Source organism: Colias croceus, chromosome 19 (assembly GCF_905220415.1).
Source record: "Colias croceus chromosome 19, ilColCroc2.1".
Lineage (NCBI taxonomy): Eukaryota > Metazoa > Arthropoda > Insecta > Lepidoptera > Pieridae > Colias > Colias croceus.
Genome location: NC_059555.1, coordinates 6,678,843 through 6,696,295, shown reverse-complemented (window position 1 = coordinate 6,696,295; position 17,453 = coordinate 6,678,843). Strand labels below are relative to the sequence as shown.

Genomic DNA, 17,453 nt, shown 5'->3' with positions numbered 1-17,453 from the left:
AAAAGCTTTATGATAAAAAAAAAATTTCAACAATAAAAAATTTCATACATGACAATCCGTATTTCTAAACACACCTACCTATTCATAATTTTTAGCATATCATTCTATCCTATTTTAACTTTTGATACACATAATACAAATACTTAAAAATTATTTATTTAATAGTTCATAGTTCATAAGTACCTACCTAGGTACAATATTTTTACTACAACGTCGCAGCGCACCGACTTCGCGTCGGATCGGACAAAAGAACTGTTTTAATATAATTTATATGTAAATTAATTATAAAGTGCGTTTTAATTGTGAAATAAAACACATAATAACAAAACTTACTTTCATTGTTCGTGAACAGCTGCGGAAAGGAGGCATTTTTATTCTATAAGGATAGAATAAAAATGATCTAGGTTATAGGGAATAATGGAGGATTATTCAGTCGAAAATATTGTTTGAAAAAAAAATTAGTCATAGGTAGGTATCTACATATTATGGGGAACTACCTACCTATACTACAGGCGAAGCCACTGGCTTAGTTTAGGTATAGATAGTAAAATACAAAATAATAATATCATTAATAGTCGGTAGGATTAGGTACCTATCTAACTTTTCACACAAGTTTATTTTAGCCTAGCATACCTACCTATACCTAAACTAAAAAAGTTTACGAGTATTAAATAGTTTTTTATTTTTCGCAATTAGGTACTTCCTACACAATTGTATATTCAATAAAATGTATGAAATATTAGGTACCTAAGACGGAGCATTTTTCTTTTTGTATTTCGTGTGTTCTCGAAAATTGCTTAAAAATGAGGACAATAGGTACCTACTTATTATACGAATGATTTTAAATTTACTAAAAAATGTTGTAGGTAATTTATTAGAGAATGAAGTTACTTTTAAAGTCATTACGGTATTTACCTAATCAATTTTTGTACTTATTTTAAATAAAAAATCTTTAACGCATCTGAATCATTCTACTAAATAAATATTTTGTGATATAAAAGAAGTCCAGGCGTACCGCAGTTGTGAGTAAAATCCATTCCAAATGTAAAATAAACACGGAGCTTTACTGTTGCACAGTAAAATAGCAGTAGGATATTCCACCTTAGCTGTTTATAAGTCTCATATCGCGCAGAAATAAATTGGGCAAAAAACAATACACATACATAACAATATTCATTAACATTCTATGGCCTTTTATTTCGCTAGTTAATGCCGGTTCCTTGTATAACGCTTTTTGTGCATCACGCATTACGGCGCATTATTATTCAAATTGAGGTGGCGACCGGTGCACGAAGAGAAACATGAGTAGGTACCTAGGTACCTACCTAATTTGTGCGGTTAGCGTCTACTGCCATTACACACCTACGCGGCCTTTGAGAGCCTAGCCTATAGCGCTCGGTGAAACAATCATTTTTGTAGTGTATAATGTAGAGCTATTTATTTCTTTCTACAAGAAAAACCTCTATAATGTTAAAGAGTGTGTAAAATGAAAATAGTCTACCTACTCTACACTTAACGTTACACATAAACAACACTTTCATAGTAAATACAAACAATACGAAAAATAAATACTGAACAACGTAACAAGAAAACTAGAACTATTGCCAAGAATTGTGAAGAAGCGAGGTGCTCGAGTGTAGAGGCGGGAGGCCGCGGAGACAACGCGAACCGGAGGGTTTGCTGCACAAAAGATATCGGCCGTAACGAGCTCAATTGATGAACGAACGGAAACGTGTCCAATTAGAAAGAGGCGGCCGCGAACGTCGCCCCCGCGCGCCCTGAGCGGTGGCCGCGCGTCGCCGTGCGGGGCCGCGCGGGCGGCTGCGGGCGGCCGCGAGGTGTGGCGGCGGCGGACACCTCGCCGCGACGAAAAAACAAGGCGCGCGGCGCCGCGGCCCCGCCCGCCGCCCGCCGGCCGCGCGGGCCCGGGGCGCGGGGCGCGGGCGCGCGCGCGGGGGCCGGCCGCGCCGCGCCATTGGCCGCGGCGGGAGGGGTGTCGGAGCCGGCGCCGCCGGCGGCCAGTCGTTTGACGCCTGCCGCGCGAGCGGGTGTCGCCAGGGAACCGTGTCATTGTCGCGCCACGAGTGTATCCGCGCGAGCCGCCGGCGCGTCATGGACGTTGCATGAGCGGGCGCGAGCGCGACCGCTGGAGCCGACGGGCACGCCGGCCGTGGAGCGCGCGCCGTGGGCCCCGGGCGGCGCGGGCATGCGCTTCGAGGGCGCGGAGCGGCGCGACGCCGTCGCCTTCCATCCGTTGCTGGCGCCGCGGCCGAGCGACTTCTCGGTGTCGGCGCTGCTGACGGCGGGCGCGCTGCCGCCGCCCCCGTACCTGCCGGCCGCGCTGGCCGCCGCCGCCGCGCTGTCCGCGCCCTGTCCGCTGCTCAAGCCGCCACCGCCGCCGTACGCGCCGCTGCCGCCAGACGACGACGGCGTCGTCGACGACCCCAAAGTCACGCTCGAAGGCAAGGACCTCTGGGAGAAGTTCCACAAGCTGGGCACCGAAATGGTGATCACCAAGAGTGGCAGGTCAGTACGGGCCCGGGACGCCGTTGTCGCTCGTGATCGTGCCCACCGCGGTATCGAGTGCTGTCTGAGTGTTGTGTGTGCTTAGTTTACGAATCGTTTACGTCCTGTGCCAAGCAGCGGTAAGTCGGAACAGAAATATGTGTAGCCGTGTACAGCGATGTTTATCGAATGTAGAGTCAGCGTGGAATTGTTTACAAAACAAATCTGTGCCGGAATAATTAGTATGATCTAACATTTATAAAGTGACAGTCGATATACATTCTTATGTCTAAAACGATGATAAATAAGTAATGTTATTCATAAATTTGATAACCGGCCAGACCGGTCCGGTCTAAACTATGAATAAATACAAAACCGCTTCTTCGTTAAGCTACAGCAACTTAAGAAACGATTTTCTTAAATGTAGCGATAGTATGGCTTCTCCAATAAAATAATAAATACACAACAAAAACAATAAAAAATAAGTTTGACTGTACATTCAATTATTTCCGAGCAAATAAAACCAACACAACCACTCTCAAACTGCAGAACTCTATAATTTGACAGTTCTTTCACTAATTAATTCTTGTTATTTTATTAAATACATGAAGATAATTAACAAAATTATGAATTTATTCGAAAAGTAGCCATAGTATCGTGAAACTGTTTAAAATAAGAAGCTACTTGTAATGCAAAAGTGTCGTCATAGGCGCATTTTTTCGCTAACTCCACCGCCCGACGGGATTGACTCTTAATTACTACGCCTTTTTTTTATTTTCTCATTAATTAAGATATAAATTTCTATAAACTATTAAATAGAACATAGATAAGAAAAAAACAGAAAGTTTCCATGAACATAAAATATTGTAAAAAATAGGAAATTGCAATTGAAGTTTTTTTAATTTGAAATTCCAATTATAAAAATCTTATTGGTTTAGCTACACTACTTGATTGAAAATTCTTATTACGCAGAATAATTTATTTTTAATCATTAGTTAATATTTATGTCATTATTATTAACTCAAGTGATATTTAAAAAGTACATCTAGGTATTTTATTTTGCTTTGCATTTTACATCACTGATTCAAAAAATAAATTATAATGTAGGTATGTAATTAATTTTAAAACGATGATTGAAATAAAATATATTATATTGCCTGCAAAAACTAGGTATTTATCAACTGCCAAAATAAAAAGAAATAGGTAGGTAGGTAACCTTTCATTGGTATTTGGTAAAATGATTGCTCTTTGCTTATTTAATTTGGAGTATAAAAATATTAAAATAGGTATCTACCTAATTAAATTCATTTTATTGTAATAGTCTGTAATAGCCTAAAATTTAAATGTAATGGTTAACGTCTGTAATAGCCTAAAATTTATAGGTAGGTAAGTTTTACCTAACAACACATAAATAAATAAAATAAAAAAATAAAATTGTTTATTTCTTTTAAACACATAGGTACCTACCTAGCATTAAAATAAAATTATCATCAATATTTAATAAAATAAGAAATTACCTTTCTGAATTGAATTAAATCTTTTTATAAGTGAAAAAATTAAGAATATTATTTACATGAAGAATTAATGTTACCTACCTACTTAAATGTTAAGTCTAATTTAAATGTCTTATCAAATAAATAAATAAAAACAAATAAAACCTAATCCCAATAACTCGTCCATTCTAACCTTTTATATTGTTTTAATATACTTAGACCGAAATCTAAAAATAATGAAATGCAAATTATAAATTGTTTTCAAATTAAATTTTAAGATCATCTAGGTATGTTTATTTATTTATTGATTGTATCAGTGATTTAAAAAAACCCTATGCGTATAATCTCCACATTATCTAAATAAAGGAATTCATAAATATATGTAAGAACAAAAACAAATAAGGTTTTTATAGTGCCTACCTGCTCGACTCTTTTGCAATCAAGTTTAAAAAATAAATCTCTTCTTTTATCAATGGATGTAGGTATAGACTATAGATACATAATATAGGTATACTAATATAATTCGTAAAGAAGAACTTATGGGTTATGGCTTTTAACATTAGATATATAAATTTAAAGTTACTTATAAACTCTACTTATCTAGGAAGATATTGTAAGAGCGTTTTGCGTTATACGATACCTATACCCGATATAGACCCAACAATAACGTCATTGAACACTACATATTATTTTACTAAATTTTAATAAGTATTAAAATAGTTTTTTGTCTACCTATCCAGTTTAGATAAAAAAATCGAAACAAATTTATCAAATAAATTTGTGTTTCAATAAAATTAATCTGAATTAGGTACTTACCTACTAAATTACTTGAATACCAAATAATATGTTTGCCTACCAAAACATTTCGTACCTACTCATAGGCCTGATTTTATTAAATCGAGTTTACAAATAGGTACCTAGGTATATGAATTCAGTATTTTTATATTCATTATGTAACTTTCTTCCTGCACTAGTGTTTGTCAAATGAGCTAAGGAACGATAAACCTAATTCACGTTGTAACCAGGTATTCAAAAATAAATAAATTATACAGACAGAAAAAATAATAAAATGAAAAAAATCGCAACGCGAAAACAATGTTTTGTTAAAGTATCAAAACGTGGGAACCAAGGGGCGGTTACCGCCAAAATTTCAAGGGTGACACTTGAAACATCAAAGCGCGGGAAATTTTGAAAAAAGAAAATAACTTGGAAGAAAACCGCAGACGATTATTTTGGCGCCAACAATTCTGTTGTTAAACTTCGTGAATGCCCAAGTGGGTACGGCTGATGGAAACTTTAGTTTTTAACTCGCTTTGCTAAATGAACTATCTTTTTTGTTAGCTAGAATTAAAATGAATATCACTAACCACATTCATATTATGGTACAAAATAGGTATTTATGTAAATGACGTCTGATTCAACATATTAATCAACGCAACAATGTAATTTGTTATTTATGGTTTATTTTATCTACCATATCGCGTATGTTTTCATGCCTTGTGAAGTCCTACTATTTATTATTTAATTAAACTTACTTCATCGTCAAATCAAATAAACTTTCTGATAGGGAGTCAAATTTTAGAGAAAATTTTCTTGAAAAAATTATTTTAGAAATACTCACTCTTGTCTCTTACTTTATACTCTTTCGATTGAAAACCCTGAAATATATTTGAAATGGTATTTTAAATGAATGTTCATAATAAATCCTTAGCATTTAAGAAGATATACCTACACGAATAGCATATACAATAAGAGAGACAGTGATCAATACAAAATCAATGAAATGAAATGAAATATGAATGAAATGAAATGATTTATGTGTTTCCATGTCTTTTTACAATTGCTCTTGGAAAACAGATGAATTATGTGTTTCCAGTTCTTTTTACAATTACCTATTAGATGAATTATGTGTTACCAGTTCTTTTTACAATTGCTCTTGGAAAACAAATTTAGAACTAACTAGCGGTCCGCCCCGGCTTCGCCCGTGGTACATATTAACGTTTTCTCTACATAAGAACCATCCTCGTACTTCAAGGAATATAATAAAAAAAGAATTATCGAAATCGGTTCAGCCGTTCTCGAGTTATGGAATTACAACGAAAAGTGGCATTGATTTTTATATATTAGATTAATTGTTAATTTGTGTTACTGAATAGCGATATATTTATTTAGTTGTCAATCAGAATTTTTAGCGAATAATAAACCACAGAGTAATACCTAGCATGTTTACAAGTTGCCACAGATAACAAAGGCGTCGCATAGACTATGACATTAAATCAATTTATACTTTATAACCCGTCGAGATATTATACCTATTGTTGACAAATTATATCGCAGAGGTGTTTTAATTAAAGGTCACTGTTTCATTTATTGCAATTATCACGTGATATACAAATGTTGTTGCTAAGAAACGAACTATATTAATATTAGTTTTGAAAAAGCATATTAAAAGCATAATTATTGAGCAGTTTGAACAATTAAACTTTCTTAGTTCGTGAAGTGAACTTTTACGAACGTAAGAAACGTAGGTAAAAGTAGGCAAGTAAGTAATTAGAAGAAAATTTTCCGTTCTGTAAATTACAGCAATTGTGAGAAAAAAACGAAAGGAAAAAATACGTTTTATTTAAATTACAAACTATATTAAACGCAGTTTTGCAGAAATGTTTTGGATTTTAAAAGCTGTTTACCTCATGTTAAAAAAATAAAATTTGTTTAGGTTAAAAAAGTAAGTAATAATGAACGTGGGTACCTACTTTCAAAAAATTAATAATAAGGTACGTAGGTATGTTCCTACTTTCAGTTTTAACTTAGCCTACAGTTCAATTATTGACGTTAATGAATACAAAAACCATAACTATGAACGCTAAAAATATCTAGGTGACTTAATAACTATTCTTATTTCTTGTACATGTTGCTTTGAACGAAATATTCTAATAAGACATAACAAGAAATAGTTTTCTCGGATAACAAAACCCCCTTGTATGACAAATGAGTAGTAAGTACAGATAAAAAGTGTTGCCCTTTATAACTATAAAAAGTGAGAAATTATAAAACGTAGTAGCTAATGAATTGGTTATAACGCGCAGTAATTTTTATAGTCCATTGTGAAGTTGCCAGTATCAACTATCCTATTTTTATTGCCAGACCAAAAAAGGCAAATAATACATTCAGACAAGTATTAAATCTACTGATTTAATCTACTAATAAAATTGTCATGAAAACAATATAATTGACTATAACTAACTATTGTACTAATTTGTATTAAAGAAATTGGTCATTTATATTTAAAAACTTGCTGTTATTTTCATTGAAATAAAGTTTTTATTTTGTAGAGATTGTAATTAGAATTGATAAGGTGTTATTACAACACTATTAAATAATTAATACTGTTTTATAAATTTAACTTCTACAGATTCTTATTTTTATTTTTATTGATTTTTAGAAATGGAAAATTTTAGTGAATTTACCTTATACCTATATAACTATAAAATCATTTGACAATAATAATCTAAATTGGTCCGAAAATGGTTCATGTTATACCTAGTAAAGAAAATATTGTAAAAACTGACTATCCTTTAATTTGCAGTACCTAACTGGCAAATTCAAAATTACATAGGAGAAAACAAGGGTTGCTTCATATTTTATAGAAAAATTGTATAACGCGTAAAGTTTGCGTTGCAAAAATAGCCTAAAGTCAGAATTTGAACACCGGTAGATAAAAAATTGAAAAAAATAAAATTAACTGCAAAGATTCAATTTTATTTATAGGTACTTTAGATAGAAATCATAATATTACCAACTCATTTTACTTACAAAAGCTAATACCTAAGAGATAATGTTTCTAGAGCCATATTAATTTTTTTAGAGAAAAAAATCATTTTATAAAACTTTTGTCAACCCTAGAATATATAAAATTTACTCAGTATTTACGTGTTTAACAAATTTGTACCGCCACTGTCTATAATAAAAGGCTTGCTTTGAAGTAGGTAGTACCTATTTGATAGTGGCCGCGTAAATATACGGTATTGTATACCTACTGAATTACAGAATAATTGTACGTTTTGTATTGGAGTTAATTATTTTATTGATTTTGCTAATGTAGGTACTAGGTACTTTTTTTTTAAAGTGGGGAAATCTTGCATAGATACCCACGGCCTCCAGGAAAGGGGCCGTGGGTTATGTCGAATTCTTACCGACCAAAATCCCACTGTATTCTGTCAAGCCGCGTCAACGATGGGGCCACGGATATGGTAGAATTCGTCCGAGACCCCATCAGCGGTTGCCCGTCTCCAGGCCGAAACAAACTATAAGCCAGCCAGCTCTACCCTCATGGGGCGGCGTGAGCGGAACACGTCTCACGCCGCCGCATCTCACCGGATGATGGACTAAATTAATCTAGGTACCTAGAGAATGAATAGATACACGGTTAGGTAAACGTGGTTATTGGCTCAATATTATCTAGTAATTATTAAAAAAGTGAAGCTTGAATTGAAAATAGGATTAAATTATTATTGTAATTTAAGGAGAAAAATGAAAAGCTTTATTCAACTTTAAGTTTTTATTAGGAAGGTAAATATTAAAATTATCTATCTATTAAATAGTAGATAAATATTGTCGAAACTAACTGGATACTAGGTAGGTTAATTTATGATTATAAGACCCTTTTTTATTTACAAAACTGTTCATTCAGTTTTGTTGCAGAATATTTTAGAAACATAGAGAAGGAAAAACGTGTGTATTTTCCCAATCTTTTCCGGGAAATTTTCAACACAATACGTACCGAAGTCAGGGTCTGCAGTTTTTAAATGTTTATGATTTATCGTATGTCTCATAAAGTGCGTTTGTGATTTTTTTATTGGGATTTTTATACAAACATTATACAAAGGATCCATCAAACGATGTAGGTGCCACACCAATAACTAGAAAAAACAATTATTTTACTAAAAAGTTTTCAAAAAAATAAAGAAAAAATGATTTTATATTTCAGCAAAACACACACAGTCACTCATCTAGAAGTAACTCGCGCTGTCGGCCATCTTGTGGGCGCGGTCCGAAACATTATATGTAAACAAACCTTATCGTTTTATTGCTAATAAACTACTTAGTTCTGTAATTTATTGTCTTTTTCAATGCAACAAACGCTAACGATCAAAATTATTTATCTATACTTACCGATGGTTATAAAATTGTGCGTCTTTGGTCTATTTTTTGTTTCCCGCCATGATCGGTACGGTATTATAAATTATTAGATAGATATAACCGTTTTAATGATTATCCATTTATTTCCTGAAAGAATAATTACTGTTAAATTAAAACAATACCTACCTACTTTAAAAATTCAAACATATTCAATTTGGTTACCTATCATCTACGATTATTCAAATTGAATCAAATTACACAGTTCTTACCAAACGCACTCTTTTAAAATTTAAATTTACAAGCATTATCTAAGGTAATAATTTAATAAATGCATACGTACATAGTAAGTAGCTTATTAAGTTATTTTCTGCTGAATAGTTCGCAAACAATCATAACCTTTTTCCATGGAACAATCGATAATTCAAAGTAGGCAAAAATTAATTCTAATTTCTTTATTATCCGAACCATAGACTCAGCCATAGATATAGTCTGTGGCAAGACAAATGCCCAGAGCATATAACAAAAAAAAAAAACCGGCCAAGTGCGAGTCGGGCTCGCGCACAAAGGGTTCCGTAGCAGCAAATATAATAAATTACAGTTAAATCAACCTATCTCAAAAACTATAAGAGATACTTTGATCAAACCAAAAATCGTTGAAAGAGTTAATTAGCATGCATCACCTCTATTTTTTTTAGAATTTTATACCCCGTAGTTATAAAAATAGAGGGGGGGGGACATACTTTTTACGACTTTGAGAGCTGATATCTCAAAAACCGTTCACTTTAAGAAAAATGTTTTTTAGAAAACTTTATATCATTTTAAAAGACCTTTCCATTGATACCCCACACGGGTATGTACATCGAAAAAAAAAATTTCATCCCTCAGTTACATGTATGGGGGGCCCCACCCCCAATTCTTTTTTTTACTATTTAGTGTCATATTTTTGTAGCGGTTCATACAACACATATTCCCATCAAATTTCATCACTGTAGTACTTATAGTTTCCGAGTAAATCGGCTGTGACAGACGGACAGACGGACAGACGGACATGACGAAACTATAAGGGTTCCGTTTTTGCCATTTTGGCTACGGAACCCTAAAAAGTACCGTGTTTTGTTTATGTTTCCTGTTTTGATGTACGTTTACGTCTAGCCAAGACGATCATTATTCAGAATAACTCTTCATGCGATGTTGTTCATGGGAAGGACATCGGTATAGAATGCATATGCATGCAACTAGCGAGCATGTACGTTGAATGCAAACTGCGTGTTCGGCCGTGTAATAAACAACGCATATTGCTAGTCTAATTGTTTCGTACTATTGCTAGCACATCTAATTGATTGATGTACAGATAATATCTAAAATTCTTGGGCAATTAACCTAACGAGTGTTGCCGCCTCGGCGAACCGATTTTCACGGCACATACCAACGAAGTAGGTACTGCAGTGGTATTTAATGCGATTTTTCATAAACTGAATTTAATATGAAAACTATTCGAGTGAAACTAAATTGTTTTGTAGCGATTTGTAATTCATAATCTCGATGCGCTGGCATCTGAATTCCGCGCGTTTGTCTAAGTATTTTAAAATAAATTCTTCATTTTAATGTAGGCTGTTTATGCGTGTAAACGCGTAAAATATAAAAATGTATTGATTGATTTCTAAATGAATATTAATACAATAGAATGATGTATAGTTATTTCTTAGACCTATAGAAGGTACCTACTTATATTAAAACTTATACCTAAACAATAGGTATTTAGAATATAATATCTAAACCTATTTAAATACAAATAATATTGCTAATGTTTGTTCTTGAAAACTTATAGTTGTAAAGTTACTGAAATTGTAGACAAAATAGGTACAAAATTCGTAGAAATTTACAAAATTCGTAGAAATTTCCTATACAAAATTCGTAGAAATTTCTTATAATTTATAAAGCTCAATCCACTATCTCAAATACTGCTGAATTAAACGCTAGTATTTTTATATGTGCTCAATTGCTTAGAAAATTACTTAGTTTACTTTAAGAATTAGGCTTTAATATTTATGTATGTAATAATTTTAATTTGACTTTGTAAACTAGTACCTAGATACCTTCCCTTCTCCATAAATTATAATTTATGATTACTAAATTCTTTATTCCTTAAAACAGCATGATGAAAAACGACTGAAAAACAGTGGAAAATACCGCCAATTTAAAATGTAGGTACACATAGTACACATGCTTTAAAAAATAAAACATATTTTTTAATTCACACTTTTAAATAACACGCTTATCGTTCTTTAACCTATTGTATTGACGTAAATTCAATTAAAATCATTGTAACTATGTAAAAAATTATCATTGGAACGTATGTACTACCTATGTATGTGTGGTTGATTTCATTACCTAAATGCTATATATTAATGATCACTACATCTAGATTTTGAGATGATTTTTTTATTCACACACATGTAGGTACCTACCTATATGTAAATAACCAAACCATATATTATGCAGTATGACGTCACTAACAATTATAACTCTGCAAAAAGACCTACATAGTGAAAGTTAAGTAGGTACCTACTTAACTTTGACTATGCAGTTCGGTCAATGATTCTTATCTACATATACCTATACACAGAAAAAACAAATTACATTCAATTACCTACAAAAGGCAATAAAAATTAACCAAAGGCAGATTTAATTTCGCATTATATTTAACACCGCCCGCAGCTTCGCCCGCTTTGTCTAAACCCTAATAAATTATATACCTACTAAAACCTTCCTCTTGAATCACTCTATCTATTAAAAAAACCGCATCAAAATCCGTTGCGTAGTTTTAAAGATTTAAGCGTACAAAGGGACATAGGGAAATATGGACATAGGGACAGAGAAAGCGACTTTGTTTTATAGTAGGTATGTAGTGATGTTTTATCGTGTTACAAAATTACTTGCAGACTGCAGTATGACGTCACGAACAATTATAATACTGCCAAATGAAAAAGTACCTTAACTTTGACTAAGTACCTAGTTAATTTAAGTGGTTCGGTCGATGATTCTTAAATATACAGAATAAACAAATACTTTATAAAAAAGGATTTAATTTCGCATTATAATTAACATGGTTTATGACGTGTTACAAAATTACTTGATAACTAGACCGTGGACACAGATGCCGACTTTTTGTGTGAGCCGCTTTCAAGAAATGTGATTGCGATACTGTTCGCACACGCGATTAGTATCTATATGGATAATAATTAATTTAAAATGGCTAATTGTGATGGAGATGGATGTAGCTATAGTGCTGTCAACGGACGCGGTAAGAAAGATAATAAAGAACTAGCTAATAAAGCGGAGAAACGATGTTGATCGACAATATTTTAACAAAAAATATATAAAAAAGTTTTGAAGTTTGTACTTATTCTAGAAAATGCCTGTAGCTGAGCCTTATATCCATATTTATATGATTAGTAAGATAAAACTGTTTATAAAATGGAATACCATCATCAAATCGGAAAAGGAGAAATTAATTAGTGTTAAATGAACTTCGAAAGAAATTGTACCTACTATAAGTAGGTATAAGTTAAAATTGAAATTAAATATTAAATCAATTTTAAATTCCATACAAATGAAAATGCAATAGCTATTAAACGATTATTTAATTTTCATCCACCATACATCTCATTCACTCTAAACTAGAGTCAATAAATCGTAAACCGTATGAAATAATCGTTAAAATTCCGATACAAATAGCCAAACGTTCAGCGTCGATTACGATTCACTTACTTACTAGGAAAAAACTACAAAGTGTATGTTTCTTGGATCCATCTCAATCCAAGGGGAATAGGTAAGCAGCCGAGACGGCACCGCTATAATTATTGACCGATTGAGTCGATATTAACACGCTGTCAAGGTCTATAACATTTGTTAATATGAAGTGATGTTATGGATATTTTGGCGAGTCTATTGCATTTTTTGCAATGGTTGATATTTCTTTGTTAAAAAAATGTTACCGTTTTGATAGATATAAATTACTAGATACATTTAATTTGCATTTACATCTTAAGCATGTAGATAAGATAATAGAGCTTATTGTAGGTAGGGACGGTAAATTGATATATTTTTATGGGGTAGATAGAAAATGACATAACTACCGTCTTTACAATAATTATTCCAATTTGCTATTGCCTACACCTTTCTATATATCTACGTAGGTATAAATGAATCTAGCCTACTCAGCAAGCCAATGATTCGGTCTTTATTCCGCATACCTATATTTTGAGACATACCTAAATTCAATCCCAAATATGTTATTTATACGCACCTCTTTCTTACAACTGCATCGATATCAAACGTAACATCGAGTGAAATCCCCGCTAAGTACGTCGATTAATCGCTAAACTCGAATTAACATTACGTACGGGATATAAAAACAGACACGCCACCGATATGCAGTAAACAATGAATATTAAAAAGGCGGGCAACTGGGAAACCGGCGTTTAAGGATTACGTCAGTTGCAATCAGTGTTGCTAGTTCAAAATTAGTGCAATAATTATACAATGTGGTGTGAGGTGTCTATTGCAATTGAGTTACTTAGGCAAAGCAATAGATATTAATTTGGGAGCTATTTTAGAAATGTTAAAGTCTAGTCATGTTAAAGTAACTTTAAAATAGCCTAGCACTAGTTACTAGTATAAGTGAAGGGATTTTTAAATTAGTTTAACAATTAAAAAATATCTCAACTTTTGTTGTTGGCAAATGTAGGTAGGTAAGTAGGTTGTAGGTATACTGTCATTTCAAAATAAAAGTTAAAGTGTTAGTTCAGTAATAACTCATTTTTAAAAGTCAATACCTCCGAATCTATTAAAATCGTATTAACCCAGCGTCATTGTGGCTACTAAACAGAACTTGGCCGTTGTGGCCGGGTAAATTTTACCCATGCACATTATTGTGCACGGAATCAAGCTTATGTCATTATTAGTTTTCTATTATAGGGAAATAGGTAGTTAAATACATTATTAATAAAAATCAACCATTTATTTATCATAAAATGAGCATATTACTCATCAAATTAAATCTTTTTATTCTGCGATAAATTTTTTAGAACATAACATAAAACGTTTATTCAAAAACATAACATAATATACATTTAGAGACAAAACATAAAATTTTCTTTAGAACATAAACATGTTATCATGAACTATATAAAACAAAGCTTATTTACTAATAATATACGTTTTCGCTATCGACATCAACGCAGCGTTTTCTGACCCTGTGCGGACGTTGGTCCGAGGTGGTTGCGAAGACCATTTGGTGGAATTGTCTTTACCAATATAAAACAGCTGGTTACTTGTTGAAACAATTACTTCTTGCTCATCCTCGCTGCATTCCTGTTCCGTATCACTGCCTTGACTTCGCTCTGAAATATGGTGCGATTTCACCCTCGTCGTCTGAACTGCACTGTTCATTTTCACTGGCGTCAGCTTGTTCAAACAAGGCTAGCAGTCGACGTTGTTCGCTTTCGTAAGACATGGTTCATAAAACTTTGAAAAACGATATGCAATTTATCAATAAACAATAAAAAACAACAAACACGCTGCCTTTATAAACGTTACGTGGCCATTGTGGCCGGGTATAACTTACCCGCGCGCTCTTTACACATGTCTACACTACGAAGTGGCCGCAGCAACACTAAAGAAGAGAAGAGAATACGCGAACAGAGGTCAACGACTGCAGCTACTGTAACGGACAAAAGACGTGCGCATTTTGTTTTAAAAATATGACAGTTTTAAAATGCGTCGGGTATTAGATACCCGGCAACAATGACGCCGGGTTAACAAATTAATTTCGTAGCTGGTGTCAGTTAAAACAAAGTAACAACACTCAACGGGGATAACTATTAGCGCCGGTTTCAATCCCCAAATCCCCATAGAGGGTTAAATTAGAGGGCGCGATGGTCGTAATCAACTAATTGACAGTTCATTTTCAGACATTTAACCTTTTACCGTTAATATTATTACAATTACCAGTATTAAAAATAATATTTCTGTGCAACGGAATATGCAACTTAAAACACATAGCTCTATATTACATAACTGTGAATACCTAGTAGGTATTGACAGATTCGATGAGTGCGTTCGAGAACATTCGAATAAATAATGGAACGAGAACGCGAAATTAAAAACAAATGATCATTTCTCGATGGCCATAGACAATCTTCATTAAAAATTAAAAATAGAACATCTACACACGGCACTCGAAAACGTGCAACGGTCGAATTCATTTACGTCGTTGTCGGAAATTACTCTTCAATCTGCATACGACAATACATTTAACCTTCGCGCTGGTTCGATGACATCACCGTGACACACGGGCGTATAGAATATAGATACCGCTTGATAAACACCCTTGTCCCACGTTCGATGTTGGTGAAATACATTGAGGAGCGAAGATTTGATGCGGTACTTTGGCGTACCGGACATGCTGATTATGGCAAGAGGACGCGTGCAAATTTAATATTAGATATTTGACATAGATTTTATGGTTAAGAATTAAACTCACTTGAATTTTGATCAATGAATGTATTTATTAAAAAAATACTATAATAATTCGTATAGATAAGAAGAAAACGAAAATTCATAAAAGGCAGTCTCATCATGTAAAACTTCTATCAGACAATATTAGGAACACTGAGAAACAGAAAAACCTAACATAATTTTCCAACTACCTCTCTACGCAGATAATTAAACGCGCATTCACATAATCAGCCACATTGAAAAAAAAATCAAAAACAGCTGCATCCAGGCACAATAGAGCCTAGTGCTTCGTGGCTCCGTGCAGTTGACGTTGCCAATAATTCAGTTGAGCCCTTAAGCATTGATTGACGACGGACCCTCGGTGTACAAGGGCTTAATTAGCACGGCACGGGTGACTCGTCTCCATAAAACTGCAACTCGATGCATTTGTTTTTGTAACGCTTTTGTGATTTTTACGATTTTCTGCTGTTCGATTGGTGATTGTCTTTTTGAGTGTGGGTTGGTGTGTGATTGCATTATGCAAATTATAAATGCAATAAATTTTATTACATTTAAAATGCCAGTAAATTAATTTAAAAAAAAACATCTAGGCTTCAAGAATAGGTATGAACATTGGACAGCATACACATAAAATTCTATAGTCTATTATTCAATATTTTTACTAAGTATGTTGACGAAAAGAAGTGACTAGTCAAAAAATGTCATAGGGTCAAAAATATTCATACTTAAAAATGTCACATGGAAAAAACCACGGAGACGAAAATATGACCAAACTCAAATAAAAAGGCCTCGAAATTTTCTGATGAATGCAAAGCTAATGTGGCGTAAAGACTTAGTATCTTTTTACGTTGGAAAGTGTCTGGTTTTTGGACGCTTACGAATTTGGTAATTGAATTTTATTTTATACTTACGTGATTTTATTTGTTTTCATTTTCATTAGAGTCATTTGATATTTGATTGCAAGAAGGTATAAAAAATTTATGGAAGGTTAATAACTAAAAAATATATAAGGTACACTTCAATAAATTTTAATTTAAGGAGTACTAGCAGTGTAGTGAATTATTATTATAGTAACATTGAAAATGTAAGTACCTAAGTAAAACTTTTTATAAGTTGGTACCTGCCAAAAAAATATAATGTGGAAAGTTTACACTCAGGGCTTTAACAAATCAATTAACAATTTAAAATTATTTAGGAATTTTCATAAAACTAGTAGGTAATTAGATAAAGTAGGTAAAAAGCTATCAATTTTTATTTCTATACCGTCAAAGCATAAATCAACAAAATAAGAGAACACAGAAGCATTAATTGAATAAATAGCCGTTATTATCGCGTCCATGAATCACATATCCATATCGAACAGTACGTACTTGTGAAGCAAAAAGGCATTGCTATCATGGTGACCTTATAACTAAACTGTAAGCCTTTCTATTACCCGCTATCGGTTGACACCAAGGTCGAGCATAAAGGACTCCTCATGATCCGAAAGGAATCTTTGTTTCAATCAGTTGCGATAATGTCCACTTAAAAAGCGGTAAAATTTAATGATTTATTACAAAGATAGTGTTATGAGTTATTGCATTGGCGCCCATTATAGATTTTGGTATGTTTTATTGTCCGTTTACGAGTTTCGGCGTTTGTTTTATGTGTTTAGGGAAATATGTTGACGGTAAATTATGTGTTATGGCCGTTTAATTTGTGCTGTTTGTTGCTCACATAAATTGTTTTGGATTTACTTAGTTGTTAGGACGTGATTTTGTTCTCTGTACCTACTAATAACTCCATAGACTTATT

At 33.4% G+C, this 17,453-nt stretch overlaps 1 protein-coding gene across 6 annotated transcripts in view; it reads left to right on the top strand.

Moving 5' to 3' along the window:
* Positions 1–2,034: 2,034 nt before the first annotated feature.
* LOC123700232 (optomotor-blind protein) overlaps positions 2,035–17,453 on the top strand; it is an 87,735-nt gene continuing 72,316 nt past the window's right edge. For all 6 annotated transcript variants that reach the window (XM_045647399.1, XM_045647394.1, XM_045647398.1 and 3 more), the window contains exon 1: positions 2,035–2,526. In XM_045647399.1, coding sequence (XP_045503355.1) covers positions 2,207–2,526 — 320 coding nt within the window. In that variant the 5' untranslated portion in view covers positions 2,035–2,206. The remainder of the gene's footprint in view (positions 2,527–17,453) is intronic.